Source organism: Phalangium opilio, unplaced genomic scaffold (genome assembly GCF_054372755.1).
Source record: "Phalangium opilio isolate 3A_F unplaced genomic scaffold, DU_Popi_V2 ptg000045l_1, whole genome shotgun sequence".
NCBI classification, from domain to species: domain Eukaryota; kingdom Metazoa; phylum Arthropoda; class Arachnida; order Opiliones; family Phalangiidae; genus Phalangium; species Phalangium opilio.
In genome coordinates, this window is record NW_028324168.1 from 4,115,502 (window position 1) to 4,137,866 (window position 22,365).

Below are 22,365 nucleotides of genomic sequence, written 5' to 3' on the forward strand. Positions count from 1 at the left end.
CTGGAATACTTTTAATTACAAATAATGATAGTTTAATTAAGGAAAGTTATTCAAGATATGCGGTGTAATTACTCTATGCAGTGTATATTTTCACATGAAAACCATTTTAATTCCATATAAATATTTATTATAAAATAATTTAGAAGCAAAACTTTGTACCCCTACTAAAGATGAAATTTCAAATTTATCTAACGTTCCCTTGAAAAAAATTACTAATTAATTTTTAATGAACTTAAGCGCATCAATTTTAGCGAAGGTAATAATGAACCATATCATATATATATATATACGTGTAACTACAAGAAAAACCCCATAGATTACTAATTCATCTCACGTTACACGCAAGAAAAGTCATCTCACGTCAAAACATAATTCCTTAGCTATCAATTAAAATAATGCAGAAATGCCAGAAAAACCTGTATATCAGAGGACAGACCCTAAAGACAAATTTTGTCAAAACATTTTGCAGAAAACGAAACGGGGCCCCACAAAATATCATAAAATGGCCCCTTTTGAAAGGTATTTTCGGTACGGGGAATTAAACAGGGCCTCACATGGTAAGCTAAATTCAGAAATTTGGTAAAATAAAATTTAAACTTGAGTTTTGAACAATCGTCTGTCTATAATCATGCAGAAAGTAGCCCTCTTTTGAAAGTACAAAAACACTTTGAAGGTTTGAAGAGACCAATTTTAGATAAAAAGAAAGGTCTACAGTCTCAAGTGGACTTATTACTCCCAATTTCTGTAGACATAGGCTCTCAATAACAATAGATAAATTAAATTTATTCTTATTTTCTTCCCGCATATTAAAACCTGGGTCACTTATTGAAGGGATAGTAGTACAAAGAACTTAACACACTTTGAAAAATTTTTGTATAATAAATATAATTCCATTTTCCATGGAGTACTTTTACTGGAGTGATAAGGAAATTCCCCTTAAAATTGTATTAAATTTTACTATGTCTCCCGAAGTACTGATTACTCCATGGTGGCAGATTGCATTTATTATTATTATTTTTTTTTAAAGATAAAATTCCTTTTCAAAAACGTGAAATAAATAAACGCAAGAGGTACTATTATCTCTTTAAACAAACACCTTGAATCGGAATTAAACAGGGTTGCCCTAAATCTACTAAAATATTATTATAAGGGTACCTGATTAAGGTTAGACCTATTTTTGCCAATATAAAAAGGAAATTCTCCTGATCTGAGGTTTACATTTCAAAATTCACCAGTATTGAAACTATATATATTAAATTTTAAGTCGTAGATTGAACTTAGTGAATTTTTACCGAATTACAAAATGAACCTCCAAATTACAGTAAGTGAAAATTTACTCTCAGTAAGTCTCTAGCATTACGAAGTATAGGTAGTGTCATACCAAGAAGTGATATCTAGTTTATTAGGGAGAAGGTATAAATTCATTCATCCACATTTCTAGCTTTATCTCCAGTCCAAACGTATAGTAGAGGTCCGGAGTTAATCCCCGCCGCCTCTAAATTACAACCAGCATCTCATTGGTTCTTGAAAACTCACGTCAGCGCGGCGACGCGAATAACGAAAATTACAGTCATATTTTCCGACTGAGGAGAGGCGAAATAGCCCGGCCTCCTTTTACGTCCCTTGTATTTTGAATTAGTGGACTGGGACTATGGCGTGCGAATACTTAGGCATCTTACACCTTCTCCCTAATAAACTAGATATAACTTCTTGGTCATAACATATCTTATAAACTTATGGTTTCATTAAAATTAAACTAAAGAAAATTAGATCTTTCACTTTCAGATCATGGTTGTAGCTCTCCTTACCACGCCTTCTTTCGCAACTTTTGGAAGTTTGGGGCTGGGCTTGGGTAATTACAATCGGGGTGGTGGTGGTTTTGGTTACCCGTCAAATTACGGTGCTGGTTACGGATTTGGCGGAGGTTTTGGCGCATCCGGTTACGGATCAAATTACGGTTCTAATTACGGACCTTACGGATACGGCGCTGGTGGTAACTATGGCAACGGATATGGCGGTAACTATGGTAACGGATACGGTTATAACGGTTACTATGGCAACGGAGGTTATCCTAGCAACTACGGTCGCTACAGACCATTTTACTAAGAAATTAAAAACATTTTTTAACTGTAATAATTTTAAGTAAAAATTACATGTAATGCGTTTTTAATTTTACGTGATGTATGAAAAATTGTTACCTTAGCAATAAATGCTGTGCACTTGTATTTAAGTGTATTTTAAAATCAGTATTTAAGTTTAATTCAATTTATCTATTGTTTCACGAGTTCGGTTATTTCACAAATACCAATTAAATTAACGTATAGCTAAGCCTAATTCTATTTTAATACCCAATTAATTTTTCAATGTTACTTGGTAGCGTTATTTGAGTTAGTATCGCGAAAACTTTTAGAGTTGATTTACTGACAAGACATCGTGACATATTTTTATGGTTTCCTGTTTTGCAGTTAAGAAAGGTTGGGATAACACGCTATTGCGTGATAATATTTGTTCATAACTATTAATTGCAGTAATAAACTTATATCGAAATTATTGTGATTAAAATTGCCTATTATTTAGACATTAAAGTCGGCTTTGATTGATGTACAAGGTGAGATGATTTTCTAACGAAACTATTTAAGGCTACCTGACAAGTGACTTATCCTTCATAATCTAGCATCTGTTGTATCAGACAAGATCAGGATTTTAGAAAAATTTATATTGATCAGTAACAATTGGAAATCCATCAAACATGAATACTTATTTGGTAAGTATTGACAAAAACGCACAAGCGCATGCGCCTTGGAAAACAGATAAGAGCAGAGTAGTAATAAGGAAACTATTTATCATGAATGTGATTCGGTTTAGTTGGGAAGAAGCATGTTAAAATTACCCCGTTTTGTATTACACTTCTACCGAAGAGAAGTATTATATACTTCTGATTAAACTGAAATTAATAATAATAATTTTTTCAGATAATATCTTGCGTTTTATTGGCTACCTTGACCATAGCCTTTGGTCTACCACCACAATACGGTGTTGGTCAACGAGAAGTAGTGCAGGAGCGTCAGGTTGTAAGACAAGATGGATACGGTGGACAACAACATATTGAGAGACGTGTGGTTTCCCAAAATAATGGCTTTGGTCAAAGTGAAATTAGAACTGAAGTTCGTAAAACGGACACACGTGGATCAATGGGAGGATTAGGCGGGTATGTAAGAGATATTTAAATATGATTTTATATTTGTAAACAGATAAGTAATGATCTTTCCAAATATTTAAATAAACAGAAACATGGGTAATAGAGAAATCATCCAAAGAACGGACGTTATTCAAAACAGAAACATTGGATAGGGTCGCTAAAAAACCTTGTCTAAAATTTAAACGAATGTAATCTCAACAATAAAGCATTTCATAGTAATCATTCATTTGGTTTTTAAATTCTCATTCTTTAAAACCATTTTTTACATCAGTTAAGATTGTTACGAATTACAGTCTATTGTCTAAATATCATGAGACGATGGATTATCTCAAGTTTTATATACGTTTAAGAAGAGAAATTAACTTTAATCTTAAGGTCATTTTCACGAAAATGAGGATGTTTACATTTTTACACATTTTCAGGGCTTCACGAGACAATTGTAGATGAAAAATAAAAAATAAATTGTCGCGTAATTACGGTCCGGTCTCGAAATTATTTTAAATTATTAGAAAATTAAATCTGAAGAAAGGGTATATAAAGGAATTGTACATGACTTGTTTTATGTTAGAAGAAGTTTGGAGGTACTGGTAAACATACACACTGAAACTTGACACACGAAACAAACCTAACGAAATGTCTCGAACGGTAAGTAATAGACTGTTTAAACTATATAAATTATTTGAAGAACAAATTTTTAATTGACTTTGTTCTAATTAATTTACTAATGAGAAATTAATTATGCACGTTTATAGATTGTTATTGCCTTGTCCTGTCTGGTAATGGTTAGTCTATTGGTCAGTTCCATTCAAGCCCAAAGTGGAGGTAGTGGTGCCTCCCAACGTGGTGGTGGAATGAGTGGAGGCATGGGTCAACAGGGTGGACGAAGGCAAGGAAGTCTGGGTGGAAGTTCAGGCAGTAGACAGAGAGGTTCAAGCATTGGAGGTGGATCACAAGGAGGTTTTGGTTCAATGGGTGGATCACAAAACGGAATGGGTTAAAAACAAACCTCACGTGACCATCATTACGTTACTTTAAATTCATTTCAGTAAGATGCAATTATAATAATATGTTTACGAATATAAAATGTATACAAATGTCACAATAAAACCTTTTTGATATATTGAACTGAAATGAACTAGTTTCGCAATTGTTTCCAAATACATTCCTACACTATTCCCATATCTAATTTCAGATCATACGGTTTCTAATTAATAAAATAACAACAACAATAATAATAAAAATAAATTGTTTTACTCATAGTCTGCATGCATAAATGAAGGGAGATGTTCTTTGGGAAATCAATTTTAAGTCGAAAATGTAGTAACTTCTATCTCCATTTTGTTTACCTTAAGGGACACTGTTTTCCAGTTATGATTTGCAAGAGTGTTTTATGGATGACCCCTTAATTAAATTAGAAATAATTGTCTTTCCATTTTGAATTTCATTAAATCGAGTAAATATAATAATTATAATACTTTTTTGTTCGAATCCCGGATATTTTTTTTTCTGAAGTACTGCTAAAGACTGGTTCTAACACAAACAACTTTGTGATGTACAAATTTACTCTTTGTACAATAACAGCGAAATTTCATTGCGTAATCTGAACGTGATTTACTTAGAAAAGTCCGGAATCAAATAAACAAATTATGAAATTATCTAAGAGCAAATTTTATTACAATCCCAAAGTGAAGAAAAAAAATTACCCAAAGCGTCAAAACAACCGCCATTATATCAAACTAGATATAAAAAAATCCAAAATTTTCCATAGAAAAATATTACGTATAAAAAACACTCATTGTTTATGAAATTTACAACGCGAAAAAATTCTTATCGTAACTAAAAATACCCGAATTTTAAATGAACTTGTCATGATCATAAGATATTACTTGGGAAAATACGCCCACGCGAAGGTCAGAGTGTTTTATTCCACGTATCTCACTGTTCACCACGATTAAAGCTAAACCCATATTAAAAACGGGTAGCGTTCCGCGTGAATTAACATTTGATTGAACTAAGTTCTTTAGGGACGAGTGACTTTGTAATACTTGTCAACAAGGGATTCGTACATAACTTAACTATTAAATTAATTTTTTAAACTAAATTACCCAAAGCAAAGACGAAAAAAAAATTCTAAGCATCAAAGAATGTATTCAAAAGCATTAACAATATTAACCAGAAGCAAGTTCTAAGGTGTTTTAGTTAATTTTGAAAAATAACCCTAAGAAATTTTAGAGGTAAACACAGAGAATGTCTATTATTGATACCATGATACTACTAAAAGTGGGCGGATCTAACCTAACCCTATACTTTAAGTCGTCTGCTAGTTTGAAACTTCAAGATACTCTCGTGATACAAAAAGACTATAGCGCAGGCTCCAAAAAGAAAGATGGAGGGCAGAATTTTACCCTCTTATAGATACATCGAAATTCTCTATTAATAAACACTGGTTTTATGCACCACTTTCTCAGACTGTTTAAGTTTAACATGGTCTTACACTACACCAGACGACAAACGTTGCCTCCCTGCCTTTAAACAGTCAGTCCTGCAATCCAATTTATAATGACCTTGATATACTATAATCCTAACGATGTCCTTGCTCGGCCACACCATGAGTTTTTTATCGACAAAGCCCTTACAATATCCATGATTACATTCTAAACACTTCCATATTCAATGGGAAATTTGAATAAATTCAATCTTCAGTAACCAGAAACGAAACGACTCGAAAATATTTTGAATTTTCTTCGAAAACACGTAGTTAGCCATAAAGTCAAAGTACTTGTCGAGGGGGGGTCGGGTTGGGGTAATAGATGTCCTTAAGCCTGAAGCTGGATTATCCCGAAAAAAAAAAGGGTTTTAAAAATCAAAACAGGAAACTAAAAGTGCGGTTATCGGGAGTTAATGGGCGGAAAATTATTAATTTATTCTAGATAAAAATCCGTGATGTGCTTAATTTAGTACATTTTCAATTTTCTTTCGAGGGATGAATTTTACTATTTAAAGGTGGACCTCATCCCCAGTCATCCTCACAAGTCTTCCAGACATCGACTCCTCTATTAAGAAGAGACAAACTCGATACTCTTAAAGCAGACATTGAATTTTAAAATCTTCAACCCTTTTGCTGTTGTTGAAAAAAAGACCCAGAAATTAAACATGCGTTCAATGGTGAGTATAGTATTTAATTTAAAATTTCTTTTAGCATCTTATGGTAATTTAGGTAGGGTCCTAATAATTTTAAATTAAAACCCTTGACAAGTCTTGTAATTGAAACACTACAAAAACAAACCCCGAATTAAATGCCCACCCTGACAGAGTAATAGTACTTGGGTTAGTTTTGAGAAGTCATCAGCTATATACTATCGTAGACCTGCTTTCATTTTATGGAGCTATAGAGAAATCTCAGTTGTGACGTCAGTGCCTAGGTAAAACGTCACAGGCTTAACTTTGGCCATGTTTGGTACCACTTTGGTTCTATGGGCAAATACCATGGGTGACGTCACACTGAGGCTTCTGAGATAGCTGTATTGTTGCCAAAGAGCAACGATGTACATAATACGTTTACTGGTACCTCTCACTCGGGTAGAACAAACCAATCATTAACATGGACTTAGTCTTAATTCGGCTAACATCAATAGAATAGTAAATTTTAAGCCTTTGCCTTCACACTTTACAGTTGACCTTAGCCGTTACTTTCTGTACCTTGGCCTTGGTGTTATCCGTGCCTACACGTCTTGGAACTTACAATACGGGAATCGGATACGGAACGGGAGTTGGAACAGGACTCGGAACCTATGGCACAGGTATTGGAACCTATGGCACTGGTTTAGGAACCGGTATCCATACCGGTATCGGAACCGGAATCCACACCGGTATCGGAACCGGAATCCACACTAGTGTTTCACGAATCGCTAGTCCTGTAGGTTATGGATCAGCTCTGGGAGGAGAAACTGTCGTAGTTGAACGTGAAGTTGCCCATCAAAACCCATTTGGACAAGCAACAGTCACCAGGGAACGTGAAGTTGTTGGTTAGTAATTTTATCCCATGAGGATTCTGATTGGACAATAATTGCTAAGCCTTTTCCACACACAAACACATTCAATCATGATTCAATCTCTATCAATGGTTTTTAAACAAGTACAACTTTGTGTTTTAGATCAACGACCAGGATATGGATTGGGAATTGGCAGACGATACTAAAGAGACGGAAATTCAAAACACCAAAGATTTTTATTTTTTACGATTCTAAAGATTTAAAATATTGCATCAATATGTTTTTCTTAAAAAAATGTCAAATGTACCTGTGATTTATTTGATTAAATGAAATTAAAATTTCTTTTTGATTTAAAAATGCTTCCCATAATTTAAGTGACAAACGAGAAGGAATTCTATTGGATAAGAATGCCATCCACAATTTAATAGGGATGGGGCTTAAGTTACGTCAAACTGTAACCCGTATATAATCAGCATTAAATCGTTAAACTAACCTTGAATAATTACGAGAATTGTAAGTCGTAATTTAATTCGATTTAAGAATGAATTTTCAAGCAAGTGCGTTATTACGTTAGACCCTTAGTTTCCTTTGTTTTTTAATTAAATGGCGCAAAGGATGACGTCATACCAAACCCAAAGATGATAATTGCAATTAAGGGAATAATTACACTGAGATATTGAGACTCTAAAATTTACAAAAATTACTAACATTATCTTTATTACCTTGAACTTCCGTTTGTGGCTTCTGAGCTAACACTTAAATTGTATAATAATCACACTCATTAATGGGTTAGTTTGGCCCTGAGGTAGTTAACAATTTCGAATTTATCGAAGGTGGGTTTAACTACAAAAAAAAATTATTTTTCATTCATAAAAATCCCTAATCGACATTTGTGGAAATTTGAAGAAGTTTTTTATCAAAATGATTACAGGGACTCTATTTCAAGTGTTTGGATTATGATACTTGGAGAAAATACTCTACTGTATGTCTAGTTTACTCTGGTAACGTCGATTTTAATCTATGGCATCAGAATCAGAAGTTACGAGAAGTTAAAAAGTTGAAGTCGACTAAAAATTGGATTTTCTTCAAAATAAAAAAAGCTTATCTTTAAACAGTAATTTAATTATGAACTCCAGGACTTAGGAGAGTGAAACTCGGAGCAATTACTCCGGAATATCTAGTTTACGCTGGCAACACTAATTTTAATCTATAACACCAGAAACAAAAGTTATCAGCGTTTAAAGGCGAGGGAAATAAATTTGGGAACCAAAACAAATGTAAAAAGTTGTTATTCTATCAAACAGCTAAGCCTAGAAATTCAATATCAGATAGTAAAATAGATCAAAAGTGTAAAACTTGCAGATTCAAGGCCACAAAAGATAAACCACCTTAAATCACGTACTGTAACTCTTTGGCACCCATTAAAAAACGGTAATAAACTTGCAGAGATTAAGCCTAAAGATAAACTCATCCATCCTGGAACATAATTGGCTACCTGGGACTTTACCATCATTAAGAAAAACAAAATCTTAGAAATAAGATTTAAAATTAAAAAAAAAACCCCCTTTGGAAATATTTTTAAGCCTTGGTTTTTGGTAACTGAGAGGTATAAACCCGTTATATTTCAAACTAAAGTCTCAAGGACTAATGCCAATAGCCGGGGATCGCTTGGTAACTAAAATGGCGTAGCATGACTTGCCTTAAGTGAAGTCTTAGAATTGTCTTATACAAGGGGAAAATTTGAGGAGTTATTGCATCTTGTTGAATCACGCATCTCTCCGGTTCATCCTAGTACGTAACCCCTGGGTAAATTTATATTAAAAAGGGGTTTTTCTCTAAGAGATATCAAACGAAACGAATGGACTATCCAGGATAAAAATCTAGTTTCTCTAGAATCATACCTTCCAGACCTTGAAATTTCTGCTTATTAAGTTACGTCCCTTAATTTAGACCTTCGTGTTGTACTAATATATTAGTATAGCTGTAGTATATAATACTTCTCTCCGAGAGAAGTGTACCATAAAGATTAGAGGTAATTGTAACATGATTCTTCCCAACATCAGAGCAAGGTTACTAAACCGAATCAGATGCGCGATAAATAATTAAATCATCATTACTCTATTAGCGCTGTTTAACTATTTGCCAAGGCGTATGCGCTTGTGGATTTTTGTCCCACGTCAAGACCATCAAGATTTTTGCCTGGCTAATTGCTGAGGATTTAGTAAATACCAAACAGTTATAGAATTAACCCTAGCACGGTGCGATAGTTACCCATCTGAAGTTTGATGAGCGGGAGAGCAAACAAAAAGGGCACGTGACCCTGGGAAGAATCATGTTACATAACTAAAGTATTAAGAGGATACAGAGTGTCACCCTTCTTCTATTTTCCACTTCTGGTATTAACTATTATGCGAGATTAAAGGTATTTGTCCTTTCTGACAACGTTTCCACCGAAACCTTCCGAGCTAGGTGCAACCAACCAAACCCATTATACCCACCGTACACCAACTTGTTCTTAATCTCATTAAGGCGTCGGACGTCATGATAACGTGAGAAGTTAAAGGGTTCAACTAAAAGCCTTCCTTTTATTTCTTTCGTCTGAATTTAAAATTAGTTTCACGGGGTCTTGGTTTCTATAGCGTTATTGGCATCGCAATTACCGACAATCTGACGTATACTCGAATTTCTCGGAAGACAGGTATTTCCCCCGACCATGGTGGACCCCGCCATCAAACCAAGAAAAAGGGTTGGCATTGAAAAGAAGGGGAGACCACGATTTTCACCCAATGTTCATGTGATGATACGAATCTTCTTTGGGATATAAAAAGACTCCGGACTAAACGATAAGACAACCACATTCGACTAAAGTTTCAACAAGGATCAACACATTCATCTCGAGTGTTTAACGTCTTGAAATTATTTCAACTACAATAATGGCCAATAAGAGTTTGGTAAGTATTTGAATTTTACAAGTACTCGGACTGTTCAGATTAGTTATTGATTTCTTAATTGGTAATCTGTCTTTTTAAATGGACAGATGTAAAGATACGATAGCTTGTAATAAACTGTTGCAAACTGAAAAAAACATCAGTTGCAAATTATGTTATTGGAGGTTTCAATGTAATTGTTGATGCATTTTAATATTGCATTAGATTAGATTAGCGATTAGCCAGTAACTTAGCGTAATCGGTAATTAACCGTTCGTTGACAAGTGTCTGAAGACCTTACGATAGGGTCTTTGGTTTTATTAGAAACTTAAGGCGAAATTTAACTACTTAGGGGCACTATCACGTCAAGCAAAAACTATAAGCCTTTCTTCAATTATTATAGATGGTACTTGCCGCCTTTATGGCTATCATTGTCTTGACGACAGCTGTTGCCTTGCACCACGGGGGAGGTGGTGGATACCGTCGTGGAGGATATGGTGGATACGGAGGATATGGTACGTCGCAAAGCTTATTTCTTTTTCAAATTTAAAATTAGGCTTAACTCTAAATCATTTTTGTTAATTATATTTAACAGGAGGACACCGAGGAGGTGGTTACGGAGGAGGAAGCTACGGTGGTTATGGAGGTGGCTACGGAGGTGGTTACGGAGGCGGTTATGGTGGTAGCTACGGAGGTAGTTACGGAGGAGGTAAGTCAATTGCATCGCGCCTTATTAGCCTTCAAGCGTTAGGCTTAACTGAGCGACCAAGGCTTAATATTTCTATTTACAATTTATTAATAGGTTATGGTGGATACGGAGGTGGCTATGGAGGACACAGACACCATGGTTAAACAAAACTACCAGTACCTTCGAAGAACAGAAAGATATACGACTTCAAACTAGGTCTAAAGCGAGTGTGATAAGAGGATTATGTACTTTCATTGTTTCATGATGCCATTAGCAATCAAAAGCTCATTGTACATACATTAAATTGTCTTTTAAAATAAAAATAAATATTTAAAAATAAAAGATATACCTAGTCATTATTCAACCTCAAGAACCTCAGTACCCTAATTTAGGACAGTTACTTTGTAGTAAGCAACGATTTATAACCCCACTTAACTTGACATTTCAAAAGAGATATAATTAAATTAATTATGCTTACAGCAACAGATGTTGAAGTACAAACATACAAATAGCCCTTCTAAGTTTATATAAGTTGTTGTTTGGTTAGAAAAATTTGTTTTTCACAAAAACACGATGTCGCTTAAGGTAAGCTATCTACATCTTCTTCGTCACTATGGTATGTAGGACTAAAAATTTTGCTTAATTCTCAGCTAGCTTCTTTGTTAATTATTTACCTACTGCAACTGGGACAAAGCTTCAACTCAGACAACCTAGGAGGTTCGGAATGTTGCGAACTTAATGGGTTAACAATCAACGAAATTCAATCTAAATTCAACGGTGGTTCGTCAAATACACGACGCGGTTTAGGACCAGGGTTCCTGTCGCCTCAAGGGCAATCGCGAGCCTTTGACTTTCCAGGATATGGTTGGGGAGGATGGTACAAGTCCATCATTTACAAAGGAGGTGGTAGTTACGGAGGAAGTAATGGTGGTCAGCAGGAATCCAGCCAATATGGTCAAGAGACTAGAGTTAGTCAGTTTGAAGAGAGTCAAAGTGGAATACAAGATGGTGGTGGCAGTAGAGGAGGTCCATACGGAGGTGGTAGTGGTGGTGGTTCAAGTAGAGGATCAGGTGGTCAAGGTGCTGGAGTTGTATGTTGCGATAATTCAAGAGGTGGTAGTGGAGGTGGCGGCGGTGGTTTCAACAGGGCAGGCTTTCGTGGACAGTAATTTTGATTGTATTTGTATTTCTAAGTCAAATAAAATTATTTCTTGATGAATTTTAAGGTACTTAAGAAGTCCGTTAGTTACATTCTCAATCCAAACCACGTTTTAATTGAAATATTTGTAAACCTAAAAAAATATTTTCTGAGCAATTTAGAATGACGTTTATTTTTATTTAAAATTTTTTAGGCAATTAAATTTAATTTAAATTCAAAGCACGCTTTTAATTCGTGGTTTTAGACATTTTCCTCAAGCTGGAAAAATTTGAATAAATTACAAATAACTAATTATCATAATTATCCCACTATGCCGTCCGTCATTGAATCCAATTACCTTTTATTAACTCCCCAATTAAAAATAAAAATTTAAAAAATTCTATAAATACTTCCTTATATTTATTTCTGTCTCTGACGCAATGCATTATGGCCCCTGTAAATTTTAAGTCTACAATTACGTCTAAAATACAAACAGGGGTTGTTTAAACCTGTTTTAAATCAAAGTAAAAGAAAGTTTCAAGAAACTGCATGGTCAATAAACCCCAAAAATAAAAAAAAAAATAAAAAAGAACTAAATCACGCAATAAAGATTAAATAAAACGTACGCACGAAAAGGCTAGAGGTCAATATTTCCGAGATAAAATTATAATATTTACGGGTTGAATTGACCCAAATTAAACCCCTTCAAACTCGGAAAGTAACGATTTATTGTGTGCTTTATTACAATTTTCAAGTTCATGGTCGAATACGCGAGGGGAGAAAAATTGCTTTCACTTTTTAAATTTTTGCGAAATGAAAATTTCATTTCGCATCTACCCGAAAGGGATATTTAATTTTTAGTTTTCTTGATTTAAAACTTGTTTCTAACTTTGGTCCTCATTTTAAATAGATAGTAACATGACTGATAATTAATTTGATTATTTAATTACGCTTAATTTTATGAGGGATGGAGGGTAAATAAACGCATTAATTTTTTGAGGAATTTTTCATGCCATAATTTTAATAATTTGTAGTATTGTTTTGTAAATAAATATGGGGATTCCGACTGACAACCTGTTTATCTCATGAAACACTTAATCTAGCCGACTGAAATTTTACATGGATGTTACTATCAAGTAGTAGGTAGACACTACGAAATATTTTTGAAATCAACCGCCATCTTGAAAAATGGCGGCCAGAAATGTAATATTACGAAATAACGCGTTTCGTTCTCAACCGATTCCACTAACAATTAACATACCGTTCAACTATATCCTATAGAAGGGGGCATTTATGGGTTTGAATAAGTCCTTCGCCATTTTATAAAATGGCGTCCCTCAAAGTAAATAAAACATCTTACTAGTCTAATGTCGCTACTAGTCTGTGTATAACAGGCAAGAAATTCAAACCACGTCTTAAATTTAGAGAGTTAATTTCATTTAAATTAGTAATTAAATAAAACATGTCACTGTTCCTTGAAAATTACTTAAATAAATTTGAGAGGCCGTCTTAGTAATAAAAAAATATTATTTAAGAACCGGTGGAGTGTAAAATAAAACCTAAAACCTGATGAGGCCGCCGCATATTAATAAAAAATATATATATTTCTTAATGCCAATTAAAGAATGTTTCCAATTATTTTATGTGGTATATATAATTTCAAATAAAAAGATGTATATATAAAGAAGATTATAATGGCATTAAATTAATATATATGGCTCTCATTTCTAAGAAAACGTAAAGGGAAATAAAAATTAGGGGGATTTTCCCGAATCTTCAAATTGTAAATTTCAAATTAGTCAAGGTCGTTATTTTCTAAAATATTCATAATTCAAAGTCATCCCACGCATTACATTATATCGGCGCTTTTTATTGAAGTTCTCCTTACGAGGATTATGTTTTTGGGAAATTGATTTGACTTTTCCAAGCTTTAAAACCTCGTGAAGAAAAAGGCTTAAATAATTTTCAAACAAGGTATTACCTTATATCATAAGCTGGGTAAATAAATATAATTTTAAATCGTTTTGTTTAAATTGAGTAGGTACATAGCTCACGTATTTGTAAAACGTAGGGAGGTTTTTACAGTACCATTATTATTATCCTCTTCAAAACCGGGGAAAAACTTTCTTTTGAACATAAAGAGTTATGTTCATTTAATAACAAGATGGATATAGACACAAGTGTTTCGTCTAACTTGGGTTTATCATAAGTTTATAAGATATGTTCCATACGCCTGACACACTGCGACTTTTCCAGGTAGTCTGGTAACCCTACTACACCTGGTTCAATTACGACAACCACCACCACCAGGCATCAAGTAGATCAAACCTAAAAAACCAACAGAGGCGCCAAAACCGGAGATTTCTCTATAATAACATAGAGGTGCGCGACTAACATGGATGGAACTACATCCCCATTACTACATACACTACCAAAAAGTGGTCCTGAAGAGGTTAACCAACTTACAAAAGGACCATACTTGGATACCATCAAAAACCTAACTAACATAACTCCCTACGAAGTTTGTTAAACCTAAAACCTAAAGAATTTTGACGTTATAACCGGGAAATTCCCTTGGAAAAAAGAAAGTTTTCAAATTGACCTGGCACGATCTTATCAAACAGATAAAAAGAGTTGAAAGGCATCGGGATGGAACACACCCACGTGGCTTCTATAAATAGTGGCCTCATCCGCTTCGAATCATCACAACATTTTTTAAACGCAAAAGCCAAAGATACCAAACTTAAACGGTACTAACCAACAGGGGATACCATGAAGGCAGCGGTAAGCATTGAACGCAACTTCTTAATTGTCCACAAGACAATCGTATCGCGAGTGACCAAAGGGTCCATGCAACTGAAAGTTAACTTCTTCGTGACATAATGTCATAACAGTACAATAAACACAAAATGCATAGTGTTCCAAAAAGGGTGGGCAATTGGACAGTTAGGATGGATGGTTCTTTGGGAAATCAATTTTGAGTCGAAAATGTAACTAACTTTTGTCCCTAAAGAAGTTATGACTTGAGAGTTTTACGGATAACCCCTTAATTAAATTAGAAATCATTGTCTTAATCAGTTTCTTAATTAAATTTAAAGCGTCACCCTTAAAACACCCTAATCATAACTAGTTTAGGGGTGTCCTTTGTGGCAAAAAAATGTCATAGAAGTTACATACATTCTCAACTCAAAATTGATTGGCCATAGAACCATACATCCCACAATGCTTCAGTCCCATAAGTACCCTCACTTTTTGGAACACTAAGCATAAGTAGACTACTCAATGAAGAAAGCAAACTTCCAGTTGATCTCTTTAACAATAAAACCTCACTCACCATCACTTGTCTCCACAGATTATCGTAGTACTTGTCCTGGCTTGCGCCATGACGGTCCTGTCACAGTATTACGGTGGTGGATACTACCGAAGGCCATACTACGGTGGAGGATATGGTGGATACGGCGGAGGTTACGGGGGCGGATACAACAATTACGGAGGTGGATACTACCGTAGACCAAGTTACGGTTACGGAGGCGGATACAATAATTACGGTGGCGGATACTATAACCGTGGTTACGGATACGGCGGCGGCGGGTACAACCGTGGTTACGGATATGGAGGCGGATATAATCGTGGTTACGGGTACGGCAGAGGATACTACGGATAACCTGGACAGAGAGAAAAGAAAAAAGGTAATTAAAATTAGTGTTTCGTATAGAAAATGTAATTTGAGATTACGGTAAGGACATACAAATAAATATAAAGGAATAATGAACCATAGTTTCTCAAGCGATCTGGAGGTAAAAATTGGGAGGAGTTAAGTCTCTAATATTTGTAGATATAGCTGACGTATGCGAAAATGTATGACGCTACATGTCGAATGAATATTAGGCGCGAGATTTGATTAAAATTGCTCGCGATGTGACTGGCAATCGTGCCACGAGATTTAGAGCGTGTCACGTGAATTTTTTTAACAAGAAGGCTGGACGTTACGCGATTGGTCGAAAGTGCAAATTTCAAATGATCTATATGATATCTCAAAGTAATTTGAATTTTAAAACCCTTCGGAGGTATTTCCCGGGTACTGATAGGTCTTGTAATTGGTAAAAGAATTCAACAATAAGCCTCACACGAGGTTGAAGTTGAACTTGAAGTTTTGAACCCTAATTTCAATTAACCAACCTTTATCATTACAGATATACCATTGAAAATACCTGAAACCCGTGTTCAAAAAAAGGACCATAATATTACAAACACATTCGTGTCGCGGTGAATATTATTCATGTACAAACATAATCAAAAACCTCATTATTTTAAAAATAAAATAAATTCATATAAAATCTGCAAAAAAAAAAAAAACCAAAAATACAAAGCATTTTCTTGTGCAAAATATCAAGCATAAAAACTGTACAAGCGATTTCGTTAGGCTCATTAGGCTTAGGCAGATCATCGTTAAATCATTAACAGAAAAAATAAAAGATATATAGAAATAATTACTGTGAAACTAGAATTAAAAAAAGGCGATTAACGAAGAGGCGTGGTGTTAATATTAACAACTTGAAAAGAGAAAGTCTTTCTTTCGATATGCCGACTTAAATTCGAACTTTGACCTTCTGAGATAATTTATACAAATAACCCTAGCTTAATGATTTTTAAAAAATAGTTTGATTTGTATTCAACAGCTTCGTATAAATGGTGTTTTTAGTAGGACATGGACGTCTACTACATAAAAATTTTACCGAAAAATAAATATTTTAATGAATCCATGAAATAAGTCGTTTTATGGTGATTAAAACTTATTTTAAATATTAGTAATGTATCGTTTGTAATTATAATAAAAAATATTATTTATATATATATATTTTTTAAATAGTTTTTCAGTATATTGTTTTGAATAATTTAGCTACTAATAGTAAATAGATTAAGTGTTTTTTCAAACAAGGGGATTTTCCAAAAAAAAAATCTTTCTGGTTTGGTTGCCATTACCAATTGTGAATCCGGTCTATTACTGTCCCTTATTAATTTAATTTTTTATTTCAGAGAAAGTAAAGTAAAGGTATTTGACCTAAAATTAATCAACCTTTCGTAATTACACCGCTTAATTAATAAAATACACATATACAACCCCCAAATTAGAATCAAATAAGACGTCATATGATCCAATTAAAAATGCATCAAAATCAAATTACAAATAACACAGTAACATGTCGGTAATAAGAAATAATAATAATACACACTTGTTAAAATAAAAAAATGCATTGAACCACAAATTCTCACTAACCAAATTATTTCTAGACCTAGATAGCAATTAAATTCGGTATATGTACAGTACATTATCAGTATCATCATTTCAAACCCCATCATTAAATCACAATGACAAAATAATAGCTAAGCCTAAACTCTCAAAAAACCATGGAACCATGGCAACACCTAAGCCTAATTTCCATACCAAGAAGAAATTAACTTAAAACAAAACGCATCATTATATTCTATATAAGATAATAAATCTCAGACCTATCAAAATACGCCCAAAACGCAACGATCTTATACAGGTCCTTACCCAGAATCCTCTAGTGGTAATATTAAAACCTATGGGGGGAAAAACCCTGACCCTAAGCCATCCCCTTTGAGCTTAATTTTTTTCACTTCTCTGAAGTCACGATCCGTAATAACCCTAACACAATACACCCTTTTTGGCGGGAGAAACATCTAATGAACCAATAAAATGATAAGCAGGATATAAAAGGAGCGCGAAAGTGAAAATTAAAAGAGTTGGAGATTCTTACCATACTTATAGCCCCCCCCTTCTCCCCTGGCAAACGAAGGACGACCTCTCTTATGACCTAAGACGGTCCGTTTAACATCTTAGAGTCAATGAGGTCATATAAGGGGATGAGGGATAAAAATTAGGGTAGAGATAAGTAACTATAGTCGCTGTTTCAAATTACTTGGACAGACTTGGGTATAAAAGAGATCGGATATCGCATTGTCTTATCATTGTATTCGGTTTCTTGGGTCTTGAAATAAGAGTATAATAATGGCGTTCTTAGCTCGTGTATTCGTTTTAGCAGCATTAGTAGCGATTGCAGTGTCCGAGAATGGTGTTAAAGGTGGTAGATCTTCGTATTTTTCACCGGCTTACGTACCACCAGTATCGGCACCTTACGTCAAGCCCTACGTGGCACCTGTTTCGCCTTACGTTGACCCTTACGTAGCACCTTATAACAGACCCTACGTTGCACCAGTCTCACCATACAACCGACCCTACGTTGCGCCAGTTTCGCCATACACTCGACCCTACGTCGCGCCAGTTTCGCCATATACTCGACCCTACGTCGCACCAGTTTCACCCTACACTCGACCCTACGTTGCGCCAGTCTCACCCTACACTCGACCCTACGTTGCGCCTGTTTCAAGCTACTACGATCCTTACAACAGGAACACTTACGCTTCCGGTGCCTACGCTGCTAGACGAGCTCCAGTTTACGATTACCAGAGCGCTTACCATTCCCGCGTCGGTGGATACGTACCACCGGTAACCTCATCGGTTCATACTAGGTACTCTGCAGCGTATGCTAAACCATACGACTACAGATCGGCCGAGTATTACCGAAGAACCTACGCTAATGTTCCATACGGTTCATACGCAACTAGTGTCAAGAGCATCACTGCTTAGAGTAAGTCAATTTTGGTTTAAGAGTTGTTACTACTGGGTCTTTAAAGACTTATTTCCATCGCACCAATTTAATTTGGTTTAGATTGAAAGCATATAGATAAAACTACGATAAAAACGGCCCAAGCTTTTTACTAAAATTTTATTTCTATTTATTATTAATTAGTTTAATTTGAAGTCAAACTAATTTTCTTATTTAAATTTTGCAGGTTGACACGTCAATATCAATGTATTTCAACAACTTTTATATTTCATTATCAATTGTTTTAGTATGAAAATAAAGTTAAGTTTTGGTTTCAATTTTTAATATAAGTCTATTTAATGTGTTTCACACAATGCACTTATATATTATAGGCTTATAAATTAAAAAAAAATATGCAAAGACCAAAAGATATATAGAATATATATAATTTTTATTATTTTTATCTTATTCAATATAAATCACAGAAACGATTCGAATAGACTAAAGTCTATAAGACGATTCTATATTTCCTATAGTATATCACATCGGGGATGAACTGGAATATTTTACGAGTATTAAATTATAAAATAATCTCAATCAAATAAAAATAATATACTAACCAAATCACGAATGAAACCGTTGTTCTTCAAGAAGTTGTTTACTTCTTCTTGAGGACTGGTACAGCGGTTTGGTGAATGCTCTTAACTCCGGCGAGTTGTTGGTAACCTGGTGAGGCAACAACTCCGTGGAGACCGTGATGAATTCCGTGAATTCCAGTGCCGTAAACTCCACCGTTATATCCCAAACCTCCAAGACCGCCCAAGGTGGTTCCGTAAGCTCCACCGTATCTCAAGCCTCCGACTCCAGCCAAGGTGGTTCCGTAACCTCCACCGTATCTCAAGCCTCCTACTCCAGCCAAGGTGGTTCCGTAACCCAAACCTCCGAGTCCGTATCCTAAACCAGCTCCGTATCCCAAACCACTTCCGTAAGCTCCACGATATCCTCCAAGGGATAGAGCGGCTGGTGAAACAGCTCCGATTCCGGAGAGACCAAGTCCAGCGGTTCCGTAAACTGCAGGGCGGGCAACAACAGCTGGGGCAGCAGCGGCGATGATTGGTCGTGGTGCTGCAATGACGGTTGGTCTTTGGACGTATTGCGCAATGGCTGGACGTGGGGCGGCAATGTAGGTTGGTCTTTGGACAATTGGTGCAATGGCTGGACGAGCAATGACGGCTGGGGCGGCAATTCCACGATAACCTCCGTAGACTCCTCCAAGACCGGCGGCTGGGGCGCCAATTCCGTAAGCTCCGAGTCCAGTGACGGCTGGTCTAGCAATGACAGCTGGGGCGGCAACTGCTACACCACGGTATCCGCCGCCGTATACTCCTCCAAGTCCGGTGGCGATGGCGGGTCTAGCAACAACAGCTGGGGCAGCAACTGCTACACCACGGTATCCGGCGCCATATACTCCTCCGATTCCACGGTATCCGGCACCATAGGCTCCTCCGAGACCACCGATACCACGGTATCCGGCACCATAGGCTCCTCCGATACCACCGATACCACGGTATCCAGCGCCATAAACTCCTCCGAGACCACCAATACCACGGTATCCAGCACCGTAGGCGCCTCCAAGACCACCGATACCACGGTATCCAGCGCCATAAACGCCTCCAAGACTGGCGATACCATTAGCTCCATAGATTCCGCCAAGTCCTAATCCGGCTCCGTAGAGACCGGCTCCCAAACCAAGACCTCGGTAACCACCGTAAGCCAAAGATGCTGGGGCAACGGCGGAACCATAGGCTCCGTAAGCTCCTCGGTAAGCTCCAGCGACGGAAACGGGCGCAACGACTCCATTAGCAGCTACAACACGTGGGATAGCGGCAGCTTGGTAAGCTGGTAGACCGAGATGAGCGTAGTGTCCGGCCGCGTTGACCAGAGCGCCAAAAGCGCAGAGTGTAAAACAGAGAGATATCTAAACAAATCAAGGGTAAGTACTTGAGCTTACATGGACCTCCAATGGACAACGTCAGTATCTAATTGACGAAACCATCTCATTATCCATAAGTATATCTTACCAGGGCATTCATGGCTTAATTGGAATCAACGGAAGATCCGAAGTGTTGTATCCAAATGGTGACACTCTGTATTTATACCGAAACTACTTAACTCCTCCCACTTAACAATAAATCCTTGTTTGTGGTTTATACTCCAAATAGTTTACAATATCTTGGCTACAAATCTACCGCCGTATTAGCAATAGATACTCCTTTTTTTTTTTAAATTTTCAATTTAATCTTGAAAAAAATTCGAGTAAACTTAACTAGCTAGTTTAGGCGTTGATCTGGGTCACGAAAAACATTCTTCATTTCACTCGGATGCCACGAGTAACCTTTTAAACCATCACATCTCTCATATAAAGAGCGACTTTTTATACAGGTAAGTTTCTTAACTTACAATCGAAAGTTTATCATTATCAATCTTAATGTTTAAACCAAAAACCAGGTATCTTAATTACGGTTAAAGATACGATGTACTTGCTTTTGGAAAAATGTCAAGATGTTTTTGCGTTGTCCTTCCCCATTCCCCTCCCATTTTTGGTTCAAAACTAAATCATGTCGAGGTTAAGACCGGTAATAAGTTTTAAGTCACAGATTGTGACACATTTTTGGATGCGACACCGGCTAGTTAGTTAATTAAATGGTATATTTTAAATCAAAATGTCTATTTACAATATTAGATATGATAATTGCGATTTACTGGGTCACGTGACTGAAATCAGGTGGTACTAGCATAGTCGTACAATAGAATTTTATGCCTGCAACGTCAACCAAAACACAGATAGGCCTAATGCTTGGAGGGGAGCTACGGTGACGTGACGTCAATATTGGAAGCTGACGACTTCCATTATGGTCCCAAAACCGAGGTAAGTAAGTGATAGGAGAGTGTGACGTCACGAGAAGTTTCGTAGTAGCAGACTACAGTCTTTAAGTGTAAACACGCAACTTTTCAAATTGAAGCATCAATTTTAAACCTTCCCTTTAAAATAAATTACGGATGTATAAAGACAACAAAATAAATAAAGTAATCCTCATAAATAAATAATTTAAAAAAATCACTGCGAAAAACTAGAATAAATGATTTGATATTTATCACTTCGATACGTTTCGGCATTCCCTCCTTGAAGTAACGAGACAAGTTTTCTCCATCATCCCACTGATAGAATTACTTCCACCTACTTAACTAACTTCAAAACCCTTTTACGCATTCAAATTACGGTCTCTACCAACGCACCCATACGCTTAAGGACCCCGCATTGAGTACCTACCCCGCAGTTACTTCAATTTGTAATTAAAGAGAATATATTTTTTAAATGAAACTGAAAGGATTGGGAAAAATCGCCGAGGAAGACAAGTTTTCTAAACTGGGTCAGAATGTGATTTACTTTCGTCGAAAAATCATCCCAACTAAAAAAAAAATCATTTTTTGTTTTTTTACCGCTAATGTTGATTAAAAGTAAAGCTGTTTTAATTTATGACAAACAACAAACAAGCCAATCAGATTAAATTTATTAAGGGTTGGTAATTAAGTCCTTCGAAGTCGAGCCTATTTATTGGCCAATAGCGAACATACTTGATTATACAGGGTGTTTTTGATTAGTCTGCCAAGAATTGAGGGGGATGTTCTTTGGGAAATTTAAGATACTTCTATCTCCATTTTGAATGCCCTAAGGGACACTGTTTTCTAGTTATGATTTTCAAGAGTGTTTTAGGGATGACCCCTTAA

At 35.9% G+C, this 22,365-nt stretch overlaps 4 protein-coding genes and 1 long non-coding RNA gene across 6 annotated transcripts in view; 3 read left to right on the plus strand and 2 right to left on the minus strand.

Moving 5' to 3' along the window:
• Positions 1 to 22,365, minus strand: part of LOC149676863 (uncharacterized) — a 55,476-nt gene that overhangs the window by 11,971 nt on the left and 21,140 nt on the right. For both annotated transcript variants that reach the window (XR_016366641.1, XR_016366642.1), the window contains exon 3: positions 15,279 to 15,609. This is a non-coding gene — a long non-coding RNA (uncharacterized LOC149676863). The remainder of the gene's footprint in view (positions 1 to 15,278; positions 15,610 to 22,365) is intronic.
• Positions 6,220 to 7,229, plus strand: LOC149676866 (uncharacterized). The gene is made up of 2 exons (XM_089838501.1): positions 6,220 to 6,364; positions 6,873 to 7,229. Exons 1-2 carry the CDS (start codon positions 6,353 to 6,355, stop codon positions 7,227 to 7,229), a joined length of 369 nt encoding a protein of 122 aa, XP_089694627.1. The 5' UTR covers positions 6,220 to 6,352.
• Positions 9,929 to 11,068, plus strand: LOC149676867 (uncharacterized). Its single transcript, XM_089838487.1, has 4 exons — positions 9,929 to 10,142; positions 10,522 to 10,633; positions 10,714 to 10,827; positions 10,921 to 11,068. Exons 1-4 carry the CDS (start codon positions 10,125 to 10,127, stop codon positions 10,968 to 10,970), a joined length of 294 nt encoding a protein of 97 aa, XP_089694613.1. The 5' UTR covers positions 9,929 to 10,124; the 3' UTR covers positions 10,971 to 11,068.
• LOC149676868 (uncharacterized) lies at positions 14,585 to 16,714 on the plus strand. Its single transcript, XM_089838478.1, has 3 exons — positions 14,585 to 14,728; positions 15,297 to 15,633; positions 16,138 to 16,714. Exons 1-2 carry the CDS (start codon positions 14,717 to 14,719, stop codon positions 15,606 to 15,608), a joined length of 324 nt encoding a protein of 107 aa, XP_089694604.1. The 5' UTR covers positions 14,585 to 14,716; the 3' UTR covers positions 15,609 to 15,633; positions 16,138 to 16,714.
• Positions 19,139 to 20,669, minus strand: LOC149676869 (uncharacterized). The gene is made up of 2 exons (XM_089838507.1): positions 20,658 to 20,669; positions 19,139 to 20,554 (listed from the first exon to the last, which is right to left on the minus strand). The coding sequence occupies exons 1-2, from the start codon at positions 20,667 to 20,669 to the stop codon at positions 19,235 to 19,237; spliced, it is 1,332 nt and encodes a 443-aa protein (XP_089694633.1). The 3' UTR covers positions 19,139 to 19,234.